Consider the following 21,108-nt stretch of genomic DNA (forward strand, 5'->3'; position numbering starts at 1 on the left):
ATTAACAATCAGATACTGTATGTTGCCTCAAAAGCCATGCCAGCTTTAGATTTCGATTTTAACCAATATGGACGTCTTTTCATCCAGTATTTGAGTGAAAATGATTTTTTCAGACATGCTAATACTTCTCTGTAACATTTTCAGTACAACTAAAAAAAAATATTCATTTTCAGACCCTTAGATTACATTCTTCAGAGGTAAACTGTAGCATAACAAGCTAGAAAAAACAATCATGATGATTGACACAAGGCTAAACTGGAGACTATACGTTTCCCTGACTAGTTAGCAAACTGCACATGTCTTGTGGTGAAATAATAATAAAAAAAAAGTATTTTATTTTAAACTGAAATGTGAGTTTGACATCAATTGAATTTTCACTGTCAAATGAACAGCTTTATGCACCACTCTGTTATAATGAGGAAAAAATAAACTACAAGTTGATCTTAATCTGAAATAAATACACACAGTGATGATCACAGATGACAAACTTGGGAAGGATGGCATCTTGAGCATCACTGAGCTGTGGCGCGCGCGATCTCTGTTCACCGGAAGATGCAGCGCTAAATATAGCGAGCTCCCTGAGTGGCCTGTAGTGACGTCACGGCCGTGCTGGAGTTAGAGGGGACAACAGGATGATATTGTTCTTTTATGTGTACATGGGCTATGATTCTTTCTCATCATAATACCAAATAGCATAAAAGACTAATGATACAAATACATTTCAGCTGTTTATATTAGCCCATTTATAACTAATTGCTCATGACACTGGTTTACGAAAGCAATAGATATTATTAGATTTTAAATAATATCACTATGGGGAAATACTCTGGTATTCCCAATATACATGGTAAAATCCATATACAATATAATGCAATGCAGTACAGTGTAATGTATAATTAGCACATAAAACACACAACATGTAGATATTTGGCACAAATCACATAATGTGCCTTGTTGTTGATGTTAATAGTAGTCTGCTCCCAGCTAAAGACATGGATGATGCTGTGGTGAATAAAACTCAGGAAGCACGAGCTAACATAGGAAAAACTTTCTTTTCCTACAACATTACATCCCCAGGTGTTTTGTTCCTCTTACACTACAGCAATTTACCAACCATCAGAGTTTTATTTTATATTAAAAAATGACACATCATACTCTATATCTATTTATAATTACATTTAATGTTGTGGAATGTCCTCAAAACAGGTTCCTCTTCTCACTTTCATTATAGCAGCTATAAACAGTAGTTCCCTCACCAGCCTCTCTTTTTTCTTTCTCTTGAATAAGACAAAAAAAAAAAAAAAACGCAGCTTGTTACGTTACTGAGAAACTGTAAAGCGTAAACTCCTGTCATGAAGATGTCTGAAAACTTAAAGTTGCAGCTTTATCTCTGACTGTTACAAAGCGCTGACACTGGAGACTCCTTCCATAAATGTTACATAAACACATTTCTCCTTACAGAAAACTTCACGTGGAGCTTCTGCTGTGCGAGTCCCTGGGAATGAGCTGTTGCTATAGCGACGATAACATATTAGAACGAGCGCATTCATATAAACCAGTGATTTGCAGCTCCACTATTGTCGGAGCTGCTGTTATAGAAAATTAATCAACAACTTCTGACCAATCACAATCCAGAATTCAACAACACTATGGCTGGAATAAGGCAAGACACTGGGAATCACAGGGGAATTATATAATTTGAATATGTGCATACTGTACACAGGGTTTAAATACAGACACAGATATCAGACTGTTGTGAGCAAAACCTTTATATTTAGCTGTCTCAGAATCACTTTAACAGCAGTGACTACAGTGTGATCTACAGTAGTGTCAGTGCTGGTTTAATGCAGAAAGAAACTGTACTAGCATTTACACTTAGTACATTAGCTCAGTGTAAGTACAGGTAGTATTATTTCTACATGTGATAAAGTAAATCTTCACAGAAAATATGATTTAATATCATACAATTCAAACTGCCAAAACCGTTTTAGGAAATTAGCTAAGCTTTTTGGTATTTAGCCTTTTACATTTGATTAATTAGATACTTTTGCTCTTTTAAAGGTATACAGTTAAAATATCTTAATAAACATAATGCTTGTGATAAAATGATTTCAAAGACTCATGCAGCATAAAAACCTTTAACCTTTAACCTTTAAACCATCCCGTCTTTAAACATAACAGTCTCATCTACGACGTACCACGTGCTAGCATCACTCTTAGACACGTGTAAAGTGTCAGGAGATGTGTGTGGTGAGATGACGGAGGAACTCTCCCCTGGTGGTGGTGTGTCCGGGAAACACGGCGTGGCAGAACTCGCACACCTGAGAGTGCAGCGTGACGCGGGACATCAGCATCCCGCCCGCCTCGCTCAGCATCTCGCTGGTCAGGAACGACGACGACCACGGCCGCTGTGGAATACAGCGCTGTTAACGCAGTTAATGCACAATGCTTCAGAGAACCCTCTGTACAGCACTTCTGCAGCATGTGACTGTTTAACATCACATCTAACATAACTATTCTCATAACTGTTCTATTAGTTTCACTGTAGAGACCAAATCATTCATAGTACACACTTAAAAATGGTAAATCTAGAACCCCAAAATGTTCTTCAGCTTGTCCATCTGAGGACGGCCTTATAGGTTCCTCTATAACTATCCGAAGAACTCTTTAGAAACCATATTTAGGAGTGAAGTGTACTGAATAATACACTCTTAGAAAAAAATTAAACGTAGTTCACTCTGAGGTGGGGGGCATTAAAGGCTGAATCTACTTTTTTTTTTTTTTTTTTAATTCCTAATAGAACCCATTCACGAAGGCCTGAACCATTAACTCTCCAAAGAATCCTTGAGGAACCCTTTTTAGGAGAAGTTAAATGTAGAACCCTAAACAGTTCTTCAACTTGACCTTCTGAGGGAACATGAAAGGTTCCATGTAAGGACCTACAACAGACTACAACAGTTTGTTAGAGAAAACCTCATTAAAAAGCAAAGAACTCTTTACTATTGAAAGAACTCTTAAATGTTTTTTTTCTAGCAGCGTAGTAACTTATTACACTCAAAAAAAGGTTAAATGTAGAACCCTAGACTGTTCTTCACCTTTTCCCTCTGGAGAGGGACATTACAGGTTCTATGTACAGTCAAAAGGGATTCCCAAGAACCATCATCTATCCAAAGAACCCTTGAGGAACCCTATTTAGGAATGTAGGTACTGAATATTACACTTTTAGTTTTAGTAAAAACATTAAATGCAGAACTCTAAACAGCTCTTCAGCTTGATCTTCTAGGGGAACCATAAAGGTTCAATGTAGAGTTCTACAACAAATGGTTTCCCTTTTAGAGAGAACTTTACTAGAAGGCAAAGAACCTTTAACAGCTTGTCCTTCTGGGGGAACCTTAAAGATTCTATGTAAAACCCTACAATCAAAAAGCTTGTAGTCTTTTACACAGAACTCTTAATGTTTGTATGTAGAGCCCTAGAACAGGTTTCCTTTTCATAAAGGAGTACAACCCTATTAGAAAGTGAAGAACCCTTAGCTATTCAAAGAACCCTTATATAACACTTTTTTCTAACAATGTCCTTACTGAATAATGCACTCCTTTGATGAAAGTTAAATCTAGAACCACAAAATTTTCATCTTGTCCCTCTTAATCTTAACATTTCCATGTACAACTCTACAATCAAAGAGCTTGACCTTCTCAGGGGAACTCTTAATAGTTCCACGTAGAGCCTTACAGCCTTACAGGGGGTTCAGAGAGGATTCTAAGCAGAACCTTTTAAGAAAGCAAAGAACCCTTGAAAATCTTTAGCATTACACTCTTAACTTAAATCTAGAACCTCAAAGCAATCTTCAGCATGTCCCTTTGGGGAGAACTTTAAACGTTCTATGTAGAGCCCTACAACAGAGAGTTTCCCTTTTAGAGAAGAGTCCAAGTAGAGCCTTTTTAGAAAAATGAGAACATTTGAACATTGTAGCAGTGTAGTTACTGAATAATAAACTCTTTTGAAAAAATCTAGAACCCCAAAAAGTACTTCGGGGGGAATCTCAATGGTTCTGTGTAAAAACAATCAAAAAGCTTGACCTTCTGGGGGAACGCTAAACGGTTCCATGTTAGAGAGTATTCCAAGTAGAACCTTTTTAGATAGCAAACCCTTGAAAAAGTTTAGCAGTGTAGTTACCTTAAGGCAGGAACCTTAAAGGTTCTATGTAGAGCCCTACAGAGGGTTTCTTTTTTAGAGAGGTTTTCAAGAAGAGCCATTTTACAAAGCAAAGTATCTATGAATTTTTTTTTGTCGTAAAGAATGAATCTAGAATCCTTAAGGGTTTTTTGTGTGGCCTACAAAAAACATTTTCACACACACTTTAATGAATGATTAATAAAGGAGTTAATGTGTTTAACAGCCCTACAGGTGGTTTAATTCATGCTTCATCTAACTTTTTATCTCAAAGACGGTGTTTGTTAGTTAGAAACTTGTAGGAAGTGAAATTAAAGAGAAGGGATATGGTGACGTTTACCCGTTGTTGTTTTTGTTGTTGTTGTTGTTGTGGTTGTTGTTTAGGTGTTTGGCTGCTGTACCAGCGCTGCTCAACCTGTCGTAACTCATCCAGAATACTGCACTTTTCCGTCTCACACTGTCCCGATGCTGATGCCTCTCCATCGACCTTCGCCTTCTCCTGCACTGGCTCCAGGTGCAGTCTGTTCAAAGCTCCAGCAAGCGGGAAAACCACAGAATCATCTGAAACCCAAACCACACACACACACACACACACACACACCAAGCACAACTTCATGTGTGTTTCTGTAATTTTTCTTTTTTAATAAAATAATGAAGGTAACAACATAGCAGTGTGACATTTTCTCCATCTCGAATTTCCACCTGTACATGCTATCAGGAGCTCGAGAAGACTTTTTTGGTGGATTAAAATTAAGACACATTGTGGATTTAAAATAAATCTAGCCATCATAATGCTGTAAAGTCCACAGTTCACTACTTTGCAGTCATCCCAGGACAAACAAAAGTCAAATACAATGCACGCAACAATACCTTTTAATAGGAATATGCAAGAAAAATGTGGCAAAATGAAATTTTCATCACATTGTTTTTTCATTCAGTGAGGAATCTGGGATCCATTAAGATTCTTAATAAAGCGCTATAACATGGACTACACACCAAATCCTGCAGAGGACTTGTGACTTGTGACTTGTTTCATTGTGGCATGAATGCTGTGATGTTCTCATTGTTTATTTGCAGAACAGTGATGATTTGGAGAATGTTTAAGCGCTGCATTATCAGCTGATTGCATTTAGTTTTGAAACAGTGAACTGTTTTCCCATAAGAGAATAACAAAAGAATAATAAGAGAATAACGGACATGACAGTGTAATGACTGTAAAAGTCAGAGATACCTGTAATACCTGCAGGGTGTAAAGCAGGGGTGTGTGTGTGAGCAGCAGGGGTGTGTGTGTGAGCCACTTGTTTGTGTATGTGAGCTGCTTGTGCTCGGTCCTCTGCGTGGGTGAACGCCACCAATCCATCACATCTGTACTGATCTGGCTCCGAATACAAGTCTTCAAAATTCCCATTAAAGACAGGAGCCACACCTGAGGGAGAACAAGACTGAGTTTAAAATTAGGAAAGGAATTAAAGAAGGAGGCGTGGTCTCTGTCTGTCAGTACTAATTAAGGAGGCGTGGTCTCTGCCAGTACTAATTAAGGAGGCGTGGTCTCTGTCTGTCAGTACTAATTAAGGAGGCGTGGTCTCTGCCAGTACTAATTAAGGAGGCGTGGTCTCTGTGCCTGCCAGTACTAATTAAGGAGGCGTGGTCTCTGTGTCTGTCAGTACTAATTAAGGAGGCGTGGTCTCTCTGTCAGTACTAATTAAGGAGGCGTGGTCTCTGTGTCTGTCAGTACTAATTAAGGAGGCGGGGTCTCTGTGCCTGTCAGTACTAATTAAGGAGGCGTGGTCTCTCTCTGTCAGTACTAATTAAGGAGGTGTGGTCTCTGTGTCTGTCAGTACTAATTAAGGAGGCGCAGTCTCTGTGTCTGTCAGTACTAATTAAGGAGGCGTGGTCTCTCTGTCAGTACTAATTAAGGAGGTGTGGTCTCTGTGTCTGCCAGTACTAATTAAGGAGGCGTGGTCTCTGTGTCTGTCAGTACTAATTAAGGAGGCGTGGTCTCTGTCTGTCAGTCCTAATTAAGGAGGCGTGGTCTCTGTGTCTGTCAGTACTAATTAAGGAGGCGTGGTCTCTGTGTCTGTCAGTACTAATTAAGGAGGCGTGGTCTCTGTGTCTGCCAGTACTAATTAAGGAGGTGTGGTCTCTGTGTCTGTCAGTACTAATTAAGGAGGCGTGGTCTCTGTGTCTGTCAGTACTAATTAAGGAGGCGTGGTCTCTGTGCCTGCCAGTACTAATTAAGGAGGCGTGGTCTCTCTGTCAGTACTAATTAAGGAGGCGCGGTCTCTGTGTCTGTCAGTCCAAGTGAAGGAAGCGTAGCCTTAATTCTCAAAGCTAAAACTTTGCACAATAGTGAATCACTTGATATCTTTTTGGATCGTCAGATGCTTTACTCGTTTACTTTGTACATCATGCTGGTTAATCAGTGAATTAGTGCGAGAACATTGTTAAGTTGAACTTCAGACATCAAGCTTATTAATCAGTTCATAGTGTATAAAATAGATTTTTTCCCTCACATTAGTTTTTTGCTTATTATTCCAGGCAATTGTAATTACTCCTAGATGATCAGCAATTACAATACTTATTACTGTTTGAGCTGTACATCCTGTAGTTGGTACATACTGAAAACCTGAGCCGATCTGTGTTTATATTAGCAACCGCTGAGTCAGAGTCCTCGATGTGAACGTACCTTGATGTTTTCTCAGTGCCTCGGTGAGGTGCTGTAACATTTCAGCCTGTTTTAGACACAGTAACTGCAGACGGAGGAACTCCTGATACAAAGCCGTGTATGCTTCCTCCATCTCACACTCGCTGTGTGTCTCGCTGTGTTTCACAGTCAGTGTCCTGCTTTAGTGTTGCTCAGTCTTCGTCACACTGAGTCATTCAGCCGCTTCGGGCTGGAAGAGGAACAGGGAGCAAAAGAGGAAAGGGAAGAACCATGCGAGTGAGGTTAAATCATTATCAGCTGGCCAGATAACGACAATGAAGCTGTTTGTCTCGTCATATAATAAATATCCTTTTTTACTAATTACACCTATGGAGGAAACACAAACTTAATTTGCCTACAGGTTTTATTTAGAGTTTAGACAACACACAGTAGGTTCCATACTACTGTACTAAATAGTATATCGTAATAGTAGGTAATCTATTCTACAATAGCAAGTGGGATGTCAAAATGGCATGCCACCTACACTACACCATACTCAACAGTGTGCACAGCATGCCACTTACGCTACCATACTGGAGAAGATTGCATCATTGCCCATGTCACCTTCCCTGAAAGTACCCTGAATAACAGTGAAACTAATGATGCCATCTGCAGACTGGTCAAGTCACAATCACAGCTACTACCATACTAAATAGTAAAAACTTATACTGCCATACTAAACAGTATGACAAAAGAGCATGTCACTTGTACTGCTGTCCTAAATAGTATGCAAAAAGCATGCTACCTATACTACTGTTCCAACTAGCATGTTAAGAAAGCATGCCACATATACTACCATACTAAATAGTAAGTAGAAACCGTACAGACCTACAGCAGCTGTAATAAACAGTACACAAATCTCATGTCCCTTATACTACCATACTAAACAACATGCGAATATACTAGGCCACTTATACTACCATACTTAAGAGTATGTAAAACAGTACAGTCCCATAGCTAGTGTACTGAAAAGTATTATAAAACAGTACACTAATTGTAGGCCATGCATACTACCTTGCTAAAATGATATGTCTAAAAAGCATGTCACCAAGATTATCGTACTAAGGTGTCAAAACAATAGGCCACTCATACTAGTGTACTAAATAGTATGTAAAAAAAAGTACAGTTCCAAAGCTGTTGTACTGAAAAGCATTAAAACAGTACATTAATACTAGGCCACACATACTAGTGTACTAAATAGTATGTAAAAACAGTACAATCCCAAAGCTGCTGTATTAAAAAAGCATTAAAACAGTACACTAATACTAGGCCACTCATACTAGTGTACTAAATAGTATGTAAAAAAAAGTACAATAGCAAAGCTGCTGTATTAAAAAGCATTAAAACAGTACATTAATACTAGGCCACTCATACTAGTGTACTAAATAGTATGCTAAAAGACCAAACATCCTATTAAACTCCACCTACACTGACATACTGAACACTAACATGCTAAATAGTATGTTTAGAAATACTATATAAAGTAAATACTTTATAGCACTGTAGTAAGCGTTTTTTTCGGCGTTACCATAGCGACAGCTGACTTCTTTCTACATTAGCCAAAGTTTTAGCATTTAATCTTAAAATGTTAAAGCAGTAAATATTTATTGGTTTGAGTCCTTTGTGAAGCAGAACTTACCCAGATGAAACTCCTGTGCTCGGCTGCAGCAGAGGCCTCGGTGTAAATAGTGTGTGTGTGTGTGTGTTTGTATATGTATATGAAACCTCTGAGATTTGTTTACTGTATGTATGAAACTTTACTTCCGGGAGGCGCGCGCTTCCAGAAAGTGAAAACAAGAAGTGAGAAATCCGCGCACGTACGCGCGCGCGCGCTGGGTCACGTGACACATCAGCCTATTAATTCATACTTCTATTTCAATGATGGGAAAAATGTAAGAGCAGGAATCGGTTAAAAAATACAAAAATGTTATTTTTGTGATTGTTGTTTTTATATAAATATCTATTCCAGTTAAAACTGAGTTTTTTTTTTCCTATATATAAAACATAGTCCTGTGTAGAAGATACACTATATGGCCAAAAGTATGTGCTCCCCTGACCATCACAGCCTTATGAGGTTCTTCCCCAAACTGTTACCACAAACTCTGAAGCACACAATTGTATAGAATGTGTTTGTACATTGTACCATTACAGTTTCCCTTCACTGGAACTAAGAGGCCCAAACCTGTTCCAGCATGACAATGCCCCTGTGCACAAAGCGAGCTCCATGAAGACATGGTGTGTGAAGGTTGGAGTGGAAGAACTCGAGTGTCCTGCACAGAGCCCTGACCTCAACCCCACTGAACACCTTTGGGATGAACTGGAACACCGACTGAACCCCAGACCTCCTCGACATCCCAACATCAGCGCCTGACCTCACTAATGCTCTTGTAGCTGAATGAACACAAATCCCCACAGCCACGCTCCAACATCTAGTGGAAAGACTTCCCAGAAGAGTGGAGCTCATTATAACAGCAAACACACGGGGAATAAATCTGGAATGAGACGTTCAACACGTACATATGCGTGTGATTGTCAGGGGTGCACATACTTTTGGCCATATAGTGTAGCAATGTTAATAGATATTAAATAAGAAAGAAAGAAAGGTAACAGGTAACCTATTAATGGGTTTGTATATGAGGTTTGACACTTTTGTGTTGATGGGAAATGATATTAAAAATGTTATAAAAATGTTAAAACATTAGCTTTCTAACTTATCCAACAGCGTTTACCGAATTCTAACAGAAGCAGGATATAAAGAAGAAAAACACCACACTGGCTTCTTCACTCATATTATTTTATATTATTATACTCTCAAGAGGCCACGCAAAAATAATAATTATTTAAAAAAACACATTGCAACAATTCAAAACAATTCAAAATGGAAATTAAAAAGAAGCAACCTGAGATTAAATAAGCAAAGATATGAGGTTTGACTGTAATCACAGAGATGTACAAAGCTGAGATATAAAACTGAATAATTATATCTATTATAATATAAAAATTAAACTGCTTAAACATGATTACATCAAGTAATGTCAATGTTGTAAGAACACTTCTGCATACTTTTTCCACAAGAAAAAAAACAAAAAAAACCACAGAGCATCATTTCTGCACAGATTGGGCTTTAAAATAGCACTAAAGTGAGTCACTTTATGCAAATGACTTTAGACTTCCAGGCTTTAAATGTGAACTGGTTTGTCAGCGAGCTTTAAACAGAAATGTGAGTGGAATGCTGTGATGGGGGAAAAGAGGAGCAGGTGTGTAAACGGTACAGAGTCGAGGTGGAGAGGTTCTTCAGTAAACAGGAGATAGGAGATGTTGAGGTGAAGATTCAGGCAAGTCGAGGTGAAGAGGAGCTTCAGTAAACAGGAGGAAGGAGAGGTTGAGGTGAAGAAATTCTTCAGTAAACAGGAGGAAGGAGAGGTTGAGGTGAAGATTCAGGCAAGTCGAGGCAAAGAGGAGCTTCAGTAAACAGGAGGAAGGAGATGTTGAGGTGAAGATTCAGGCAAGTCGAGGCAAAGAGGAGCTTCAGTAAACAGGAGGAAGGAGATGTTGAGGTGAAAAGGAGCTTCAGTAAACAGGAGGAAGGAGATGTTGAGGTGAAGATTCAGGCAAGTCGAGGTGAAGAGGTTCTTCAGGAAACAGGAGATAGGAGATGTTGAGGTGAAGATTCAGGCAAGTCGAGGCAAAGAGGAGCTTCAGTAAACAGGAGATAGGAGATGTTGAGGTGAAGAGGAGCTTCAGTAAACAGGAGGAAGGAGATGTTGAGGTGAAGACTCAGGCAAGTCGAGGTGAAGAGGTTCTTCAGTAAACAGGAGGAAGGAGAGGTTGAGGTGAAGAGTAGCTTCAGTAAACAGGAGGAAGGAGACGTTGAGGTGAGAATTGCGTTTGGTTCACTTGGTCACGGGTGGGTAGTTGAGCGTGAGCAGCGTCATACTGTGCAGCAACAGTGAGATTTCTGATTCTGTGGAGTGAGAACAAACAGAAACCTTCAGGAAAATCAGCAAATATATCAGATAAAGCAGAATTATTTAAACAAGCAGGACGGTGTAATGTGTATCTCATCAGGCATAAAAGGCATAAAGATGTTTAATTCCTGAATGATTCGGTCTTTAATGACTGAGTTACTTGGTCACTGTTGTGCACTGATTCATCCGTTTTATACGCTGAATGACTCTAGAGTTGAGTAATGAGCCTCATGGGGGAGATGACATTTCAGAAAGGAGCTTAGCTGGGAGAACTGACTAAATCAGGGGACTTCAATCTTATCCTCAAGGGACCGGTGTGGCTGCAGGCTTTCATAGCAGCCAAACAGGAAGCACACATGACAGCTGATTAGAGACCAAGATGAACTGATTAAACAAGTGGAACCAGGGGTGACTTCTAGTCGGGTGGAACGAAAGCCTGCACACCCCTGGACTAAATGTATATAAATGTATATAATGTAAATGTATACTAAATGGGCTCAGTGTAAAAAATCTTGATAACATGAATATGTGATGGATATATGGATATATAGGCATAATAATTTTTTTTTTAAGTTTTGCCGTATGAATGATTTAGTGTAAATTCAGTGACAAATCAGCAATGATTCAGCAACAAAAAAAAAAGCAACAAATCAGTGATGAATCATTTATGAATCATTGATGCATCAGCAACAAAAACAGCAACAAATCAACAGCAACAAAGTGATGAATCAACAACAAATTAGTGACTAATCCGTAAGGACTCAGCAACAAAAACAGCAACAAATCAGTGACGAATCAGTTTCAAATCAGTGACGAATCAGTTTCAAACCAGTGACGAATCAGTTTCAAACCAGTGACGAATCAGTGATGAATCAGCAACAAATTAGTGACTAATCTGTAAAGAATCAGCAACAAAAACAGCAACAAATCAATGACGAATCATTTATGAATCAGTGACAAATCATTGATGAATCAGTTTCAAATTAGTGACAAATCAGTGATGAATCAGTGACAAATCAGTGAAGAATCATCTATAAATCAGTTTTGAATCAGTTTTTCAGTGAGTCTGAGGGGACTCAGATGACTCGAGTCGCTAAACAGACTCAGATTTCTACGCTAGAAAAACATTTTACTCATTTACAAAACTTGTTACTCAATAAATCAGATTCTATACATGCAGATTGCTCCCATATATCCCATGATATCTTTTACAATTCTTGTAATTCTGTATATGAACTGGAACATCATCCATTTTTAGAAAATATCAGAACCTGCGCCAGTGCCAGTATTACTCATAATCCACAAGGAGTGTATGTTAGTTTCAAATGAGTCAATTTACAAATTCACCTTTTAAACAGTCGTTGTTGGATTATTATTGTATGTTTAAGGAAGACATATATACGACTGACCTTTGACCTTTGCGGAGAGCTCCAGCCACTGATGAAGCCACTCTGTACACTCACTGGAGGTCAGCCGGCTGGGGTTCAGCCCGCGGAAGTCACACGCCTAGCAAGCGAATATTACAGTTACTCTCAAATACAGAAATGGCTCCTAGGTGTTGTGAGAGAGTTTGGAAAAAACCCTAGTGCAAAAATTTTGGCACCCACGTTAAAATGACATCCTTTGTTACATTTCTGTGTAAAGAATGTAATGCAAACTTTGCAAAATTGCTATGCACTTTACTGATTTAAAGCATAAAACACGGTGTGTGTGAGATGTGCTCTAGCAAATGTAAGACATATTTAAATCTGCTCCACAGTACAGTAAATATGATGTGATTTACAGCTGTTTCAATATAATACAATTTGAGGAGCGCTAGGTCACACCTCCTTTTCATCTTGTCAAACCCCATGAGGTATTGCACTCAAACTCCACAATTATGGGTGCCAAAACTTTTTTAAAACCTAAAAAGTCATGCAGAAACAGAGTTAGAAGTTCAGACTTGTCTCATTTCTTCCTCAGTGAGCTGATCGAGCCCGAGACGCTGCAGGGCGCGGTCCAGATACAGCAGGCCCAGGGCTTTGGTGGTGAGCCGCCTGCGCACCAGGAAACTGGGAAACCACACGATTACAGGGAGCTGAGAACCTAACAATCTCTAGACAAGAGAGAGAGAGAGAGAGAGAGAGAGAGAAAACATAAAGAACAAAAGAGACTGCGTTAAAAATGAGAAAGACAAAAAGATTACATTTTTTTACAGCTTTGTATCACTTCACAATGGCTTGCCTTTTTTTCTGGTTTATGATAATATCATGATATTACTAAAGATGAGCTGATCTTCTTGTTCCTAATGATCTGTAATTAAATAATGATCTGTGTTAAAGTCTTTATTCCTTCCAGTTCCTAGCAATTCCCAGGAAAACTTTAGTTTCCTCTGATTCATTGTTCTCATATTCAGTTTTCCCATTTAAAAAATCCTTTAAAAACCATGTTATTTAACAAAAGATGAAGTGCGTAATCGCTGATGTGGTGAAGTTTCCTGTAAGGAGATGTTTATTTAACATCTATGGAAGGAGTCTCCAGTGTCAGGGCTTTGTAAGAGTCAGAGGTAAAGCTGTAACTTGACGTTTTCATCTTCAGGACAGAGGAGTTTACGCTTCTTTGCGGTTTCTCGGTAACATGCGTAACAAGCTGCGTTTTTTTTGTCTTATTAAATTCAAGAGAGAGAAATAAAGAGAAGCTGGTGAGGAAACGACTGCTTATAGCTGCTATAACGTAAGTGACAACAGGAACTAACATGTCTCTCTGACATTGAGCACAACTATAACTGATAAAAAGTATGATGTGTTGATCTTTAATAAATAAAAAAATTAAATTGTGATAGTTGGCAAATTTCTGTGGTATAAGAGGAATAAAACACTTCGGGACATGCTGTTATAGGAAAATAATCAACTTCAGGTTAGTAACAGTAACGCAGCTTCATCACACTAACCCGATGTTGATTATTTTCCTTCAACAGCATGACATGGAGTGTTTTTTTCCTTACAAGTTAGCAATTCAGTATTTGTGTATAGACCATCTTGTAAAATATTCGGATTGTGAGTGTAATTTCTGGTTTTGGCCGGAGGTGTGAAAACCCCACGTGCGAGGGTACCGCTGCAGATCCACTGACCAGGTGACGAGGTTCCAGACGCTGCAGTCCCAGTGGAGAAGACTCGAAGAAGACGTCTCGTACGGCGCGGACCTCCGAGACTCTTGGGTGTTTCCCTCCCTGAACCTGCACAACAAATAAAACACTCTTTCTGAGTGTCAGAGTTACGTTTAATCTGCGATTGCTGTATTTTCTGGACTCTAAGTAACTTGCAGTTTCACAATCAGTGCTGTTTCTATATTTAAAAAAAAAGTCTCACCTTAAATTTATTCATCCAATCGGTGGCAAATCTGATCACGTGACATCATCGATAACCTTTTATTTATCTTCTTTGTCTCAATGTAGCGCTTAGTATTAAATCATCAAATACTGATTTTAAGAATATAATCTAATATCAAATACTATATCACGACGATTATAGTAATCCTACTCATATAGAAAAGCAATAAAATATATGCATATTGATCCCTTTTACTATTATTTTTTTTTAAATCATGCATGACATATTTAAGAATATATAGCAGTATAAATATCTGATAATGATTGTAAATATAATTCCTTCGTCAGTAAATATATGAGAAATGCATGGTAGTAGATTCATACATTAATTATATTGCAATATAATTTTAAATACAGATCAAATGCTAAAATGCAGCTAAAAGCAGTATAAATAATCATCTACGGCTCCCAAGCTGCCAGGGGCTTTGTAAGAATAAAGAATTTTAAAAATATATATATATGTATAATAAATTATTCTTTCCTTTTTGCATTTCTTCCGAATATGATTCAGTGGGTGAAGGCAAACAGAAACATCACTCAGTCTATGATTTCTTCTTAAAAATGGTAAATAATAATAATAATAATAATAATAATAATAATAAACGATAGTGAAGGTGAGTAGGAACCTTGGAGCACAGGTTGAGGAGGCTCCTCTGATGCCACGCGCTCACACGCGGCACACTCAACACCAAGCTGTCCAGGATCTTCGCCTGACACTGAGAACGTTTTATGTGGTCAATCATCTGGAACTTCCTCTGCTGCTGCGGCGTCCAGAAATGTCGAAACAAAAGCTGACGTGGAAACAAACACCTGGAGAGGAAAAAAAAAAAGGAAGTGAGGGGTTTCATGACACACTCTCACACCTTAATTAGCAGCGACATGAACACGTACGCGTGGGACACAAGCTCTTTTACTGCTGAGAGAAAACAGGCTCGAATTAAGCGTTAAACTACTGATGTGTCTCTTTCAGGAGCGAGTATAAATAGTTTATTCATTATTTGTTTGTAGGTGTGTTATTTGTTTGTCTGTAGATGGAAGCTCTGCTCTTACTCTTACAGCGTAAATTAATCGAACGCTTCCTTTGAAATCTCTTTACACCATGTGAGCTGTTTGTTTTAATTATTTAAATCGATTTGATGATATTTTGATAAGTAGAAAATAGACAAAGAAGGAAATTCAGTGGGTCAAAATATTGCAAAATTTTTCCGACTTCGAGTGAAAAAATAACAGTGAGCCGTTTAGGAGTCGATTCTTATTGCTGAGCCGAACCAAATGATCCGACTCACTGAAAAGAGACAGAATTCCCTTCACTAATTTGAACCAATTAAAAAAAGAAAAGAAAAAAAGATTCACTGTTTCAAAACAATAAAATAAAATAAAATAAACCCAAAAATAGACACGTGAAAATTTAAATGTGCTTGCTTATGTTTTATTTAAGAGTAGTCCTAAAATTAACAACAACAAAAAGAACCAAAAAAACAACACTGACTTGAAATGCTAATCTCCGTTTAGAAGTAGCTCTTTAAAAACAACGTACGTGTGTGTGTGTGTGTGTGTGTGTGTGTGTGTGTGTGTAGATCACAGACTGCAGCAGGCGTGTCATTTAACGAAATGTGGGTGTGAATTCCATAGATAGGAGTGTGAGCAGTGAGTTAGCCTGACCGTAGTGTGTGTGTGTGTGTGTGTGTGTGTGTGTGTAAGTGTGTGTTACAAACAACTTAGAAACAATATTCATGTTCTGAAAGAAAAGCTGATGTATTTATATTGCGTATGGAATTAGGGAATTCTGGGACTCAGCTTTAGAGTAAATATCAGCAGAAGGCACATCATGTGATCTGCAGAAAATCTACATTAATTTAGTTTTTATAAAGTTATTATAAATTTATTATAAATTTATTATAACAGATCAAAGGTCTGTACAATTGCTGTGAATTTCAAATTCAGCTTCTCATAATCACTGAGCTTTTCTATGTTCTTCTCTCTGTGCCATACAAAAGGTTTCGACTGTAAACAAAGTAAAAATGTGACAAAAAGAGAAACAATAAATACTATATTTATGAAAAAAATGCAAATTTCTGTATGAAATAAGAAAGCACAAAAAATAAAAAAAAAAGAAATTAAAAATAGAAGAGATTATAAACGATGGGTTCTGTTTTTTTTTTTTTTTTAATCCACATCAGTGTTTATGATGAAAATGTGTCGGAGTTAGCCAAATGTGATACGCTGTTTATTTATTTATTGCTTTTTTATTGCCATGTCATCATCAGTGGCTATTTTCATGGCAAAATCAAAGACGGTAAAACAGGACTTTCTGTAAAATCTTACAGTTTTACAAAGACAAAACTTTACAACATTGAAACAGTGTCACTAACAGCAGCTATATACGGTTCTTTACTTTAATATTTAATAAGAATTCCAGGATTTTTCCTGGTGAGACATTTTGAAAAACGTTTAAACACGTATCTTCTGAGTAGAGTCATTGTTGAGTTTTGTTAAGAGCAGGAAAGTCCATCAGTACATGTTTAACAGTCATTCTGGTTTTACAGGAATCTCATGTTGGAGGTTCTTCCTCGATGATGTTTGAGGAAAAAAAAAAACTATTCCATCAAACGACTTTCCAAACTGTTCACAGCATTATCACATTATACTGATTCCTGTCACTAATCTCTTCTAATTATCTCAGTTATGAGTGAACACACTCGGGAATTACCTGCTGTATACGGAGTACACACACAATACACACACACAATACACACATACAATACACACACACAATACACACACACAATACACACACACACAATCAGCCTCTTTAATGAAGCTGCATACGAACGAGTTCATTCATAAATTGTTCGCAGGGACATTTATACAATAATTGCGTCACTGGTAAAAATCCAGTTGGTTATTTTGTAAATAAATATTCGTATCCTACGAGATCTCCTGAGTTTGTGTAAATTTAAGTCTTTAAATGTAAATCAACTGTGTGATGAACGCGCTTGGCATGAAATACATCAGTGTTGCTGATACTTTTTAGTACATTTGGCAGGAATTTTTTGATAGGTATGAAAATAATCACGCACAACTTTACTAAAAGAAAAAAAGACTGACAGATGAGGATCGTGATCCCAAAAACTCACTCACATGAGGATGAGCACCAAGCCGATGGCGAAGGGAGGAAGTGAGATCACGAGCAGCGGAATGGCTTTAACCATGTCACGTCGAAACTGAAACACAGTGAGAAAGAAAACCACTGAACACAGATCAGGATAAACTCCAGTGTGTGTGTAAGTGTGTGTGTGAGAGGTGAAATAGCTCTTGCTATAGCAGGATGAATGAAAAATCCTGATCACACATGAAAGAAAGCCTTTTTTATTGCTCTAAAGTACACTAACTTTACTGAAGTGCTGCATAAATTCACCCCGAATGCTCCACTAGATCGCTGTCTTAAATAATTATCCTTATAAAAATGATCACTTTAGTATCAGATGATACAGAAAATGAAATGTCGGATCGTGGCGTCTGTAGTTCTACTGATCAGGAACAGTCGCTGGGTTTCAGCATTCATTTAAACACAACAGAGTGGAAAAAAAAAACTCTTCAGACGTCCAGAATATGTCGACTGATTTGTAGAAGCGTCTGGGAAACGCGGACGTACCAGGATGAGTCTCTTCAGCTCTCGATACGGGAGCTCTCTGTAGTGCATGTTATTCATCCATATGGTCCTCTTTATCCTACTAACCTCCTTCACGTCTTCTAACAGGAGCCGAAATCCTGAAATTTAACAAAACACAATCAACTTACAGATGTGGCCTGCGACGGAAATATAGAAATCTACATTAGACGCAGTGAAAGATTCTCTACTGAAAGATTCTGCATCAGTTTTAATCATGACACCTGGACTCTATAAAATATCTAGAGGTTAGGATTCGATTAGTTTTATTCCTTTTTCATTTGAATATTAATGAGGCTGTAATGTTATTCATCCACACAGCTTATTTATTTATTTATTTATTTAGCTACAGTAATATCATCGAGCTCAAATTTCCGTCTGTTCACTATAAGTGCTCACTACATAAAGTATAACGTAATAAAATTTTACAGTATGTGAAAATAAAGTCCTGCTATTTATTTCAAGTCATTATTTATTTTCATCAGTTCACACAAGTCACTCTATCAGGCTGAAGATGAAATGTTAAACATTCAAATTTAAATTTTTTGCTTGTAAAGTCATTCTGTAGCGTTTTTCATTCTGGATGAAATCCATGAGATGAGTGAGGAATTGTTTATAATTATGTGACCCCTGAATCGTAATCAAATCAGATCATGAGGTGTTTAGAGATTTCTACCTCTTTTTAAATTTCACTGCAATGAAGAAGAGTCAGTGGGAAACGCGTCTGTTTTGTTGAAATGTAATTCCCAAACCTGTACATGGAGCTGGAGAGTGTTTCAGAGCCAAGGATCGGGTTGTTCTCACCTTTCCTCAGGGTGTGGTACAGGATGGAAAAGCGAGGAAATCTCTGCTCTAAGAAGCGCTCACACTTTTCATTCGCCTTCCGCAGAACACCCAGTCTGACCGGAGAGGTCGAGTAAGGACTTAAAAAAAGATATTAATAAGTAAATAATAAGCAGCCATCTTCACAGTGATGCTTTTAATTTATATTCAGTTTTTTTTTAGTACAAACTTTGTTATAGATGTTTATTTTCTGACTTCTACATTATTGATTCAGTACAAAAACATTTTAGATTCCAGACATTAGTTTTCCAGCACAAAATGAAACGTTACAGAAAAATGTTTGTACGTCAGTAAAGAAAGCAGCAGATTCCATAAGAGACACTTTTCAGATAAAAACATAATGAAGGCTGCTGGGTTTCGCTGCAGAAATAAGAAGCGAGTCGACAGTCAAAGTCTCCAGAAGAACTGTGGCTGCTTCTGCAAGATGCTCAGTAACACTTCCAGCTCGTTTCCTTATAAAACTGCACACACTGCACCTCAGATACTGCTTTATTTATTTAAAGTGAAGGATCGTCACATTAAATACTGACTTTGTTTCATTTATTACTGTTTACTGCTCTTTATAGGATTTTATTAATGTACAAACATATAATTTCATTATTTTTGAAGGCATCTTTGCTCTACAGCATTTCTTTACATGGGCCTAAGACTTTTGCACAGAACTGTATGTATATATATTATATATATATATATATATATATATATATACATACACATATATAAAACTTATTGTTAAAAATGTATTCTATCCTTATGCATATTTTTTTATTCTCTCGTCTCGTTTTGTAATCTTTTATGTAAAGTACTTTGAGATTTTGACTAAAAATGAAAGGTGCTATATAAATAAAGATTATTATTATTATTATTATTATTATTATTATTATTAAATAAACTTAAAAATGCACAATACTATTTTAATTATAAAGCCGACAAGGTTACAGGCTCTGCATTTTCAATAATTTTGATGAATTTACAGCTTTTGGGTAATGATCCTTCAGCAATCAGTAATCAAAGCGTCAGCTCAGGATTCTGATCTAAAATATAACCGAAATTTTAAATAAATAAATACAGAATCCAAGCTAAACCCCTTAACGAGCTCACGCCCCTGCACTTGTAAACCCATGTGAATGTTTCAGTGTAATGAACGCAGCATCGTCCCTTCCCACCATCCACACACACACACACACACACACACACAGCGCGAGCACGCAGAGAGCAGAACTGCTGTCTTTTACACTCATTTACTACCTTAATGGCAAGTTGACCTTCACTATCCATTGCTCGTGGATGAAAACAGCTCTTCTGCAGAGTCGAAACATGTTTAAAAAGCGCAGATGTTCTTCAAAATTCTTATTCAACCACCATGACACAACACTGGAATGTCCGGGTTACGATTATTATATTTTTTCGGGAGCGTTCGAGCTGCTCAACTTCCACCCGGTTTGCGCAGATCGAAAAAAAAAGGGCTGCGCAGCCGCTACACCCCGTTATGGGCGTTTTTCCGTCTGGAAACGACAAGATGCTATAAAACTAAAACATAAAACTACGAACTGTTTACGTATTTCAGTAAACAGTTACATTTATTATTCATATCAAAGTAAAACAAGCGTCGAATCCTTATTTATCAGTTTAGCCGTTTAGCTCCATTCACACAGCCGTTTTTTTTTTTTGAAAACACTCGCGCCCTCTAGCGGCTTGATGATGCGTTGCACTTCTGTTGTATTACAACCGGAAGTGGATTATTTCACAAATTAAAATAATTTGCAGTTAAAAATAAATAAATAAAACCTAATAAAATAAAAAGTAGATATTCCCTCTTTTATTGAAGTTTTACAATAGACTGAATTTATCTATAGGACAGTACTTTTCTTTAATTTTAAAAGTTTATAAATGTCTATAATGATTAAACCAAATTTTTACAATTTTTAAATTTAAGATACAGATGTGTAGTTGCTGTGTTCAGAGGTCTTAAGCTCTTTTTTATTTACTACTACCACTACTACTACTACTACTACTAATAATAATAATAATAATAATAATAATAATAATAATAATTTGCTTTGCAAAGAGAAATAAAAACAAGTCAAGTGTAGTTTATTGTCATTTAAACCATATACAGCCAGTTAGTACACAGTGAAACGAAATGATGTTCCTCCAGGACCAAGGTGCTACATAAGACAAACACAGAACAACACAGAACTACAAGGGACATACATTTATACATAAAGTGCACCAGTGCAAACGTGCAGACAGCAGAAGACAGTACAGTGACTACTGAGAGACAATGGGCGCAGTAAGTCCCAGTGCAGCGCCGACCAGCACACAGATCTGTTAGAAAGTGACAACAGAGCAAAAAGAGAACAATATAAGTTGCTGATTCAGG

General features: G+C 37.5%; 2 protein-coding genes across 4 annotated transcripts; both read right to left on the reverse strand.

The window, feature by feature from the left end:
* Nucleotides 1-1,161: 1,161 nt before the first annotated feature.
* zgc:113184 (uncharacterized protein LOC553745 homolog) lies at nt 1,162-8,678 on the reverse strand. Of its 2 annotated transcripts, none has more exons than XM_053227219.1 (5): nt 8,517-8,678; nt 6,860-7,067; nt 5,405-5,599; nt 4,514-4,734; nt 1,162-2,408 (listed from the first exon to the last, which is right to left on the reverse strand). In XM_053227219.1, the coding sequence occupies exons 2-5, from the start codon at nt 6,969-6,971 to the stop codon at nt 2,235-2,237; spliced, it is 702 nt and encodes a 233-aa protein (XP_053083194.1). In that variant the 5' UTR covers nt 6,972-7,067; nt 8,517-8,678; the 3' UTR covers nt 1,162-2,234. The 2 variants fall into 2 exon arrangements, with proteins under 2 accessions (XP_053083194.1, XP_026788351.2); XM_026932550.3 differs by having other exon boundaries at nt 5,414-5,599; nt 8,517-8,677.
* A 719-nt stretch (nt 8,679-9,397) lies between these two features.
* On the reverse strand, nt 9,398-20,400 carry LOC113537801 (LETM1 domain-containing protein 1). Of its 2 annotated transcripts, none has more exons than XM_053227333.1 (9): nt 19,974-20,400; nt 18,687-18,805; nt 17,868-17,983; nt 17,354-17,436; nt 14,839-15,022; nt 13,955-14,059; nt 12,788-12,940; nt 12,255-12,351; nt 9,398-11,740 (listed from the first exon to the last, which is right to left on the reverse strand). In XM_053227333.1, the coding sequence occupies exons 1-9, from the start codon at nt 20,042-20,044 to the stop codon at nt 11,736-11,738; spliced, it is 933 nt and encodes a 310-aa protein (XP_053083308.1). In that variant the 5' UTR covers nt 20,045-20,400; the 3' UTR covers nt 9,398-11,735. The 2 variants fall into 2 exon arrangements, with proteins under 2 accessions (XP_053083308.1, XP_053083307.1); XM_053227332.1 differs by having other exon boundaries at nt 9,413-10,841.
* Nucleotides 20,401-21,108: the final 708 nt, after the last annotated feature.

This window comes from Pangasianodon hypophthalmus, chromosome 20, assembly GCF_027358585.1.
Source record: "Pangasianodon hypophthalmus isolate fPanHyp1 chromosome 20, fPanHyp1.pri, whole genome shotgun sequence".
Taxonomy (NCBI): domain Eukaryota; kingdom Metazoa; phylum Chordata; class Actinopteri; order Siluriformes; family Pangasiidae; genus Pangasianodon; species Pangasianodon hypophthalmus.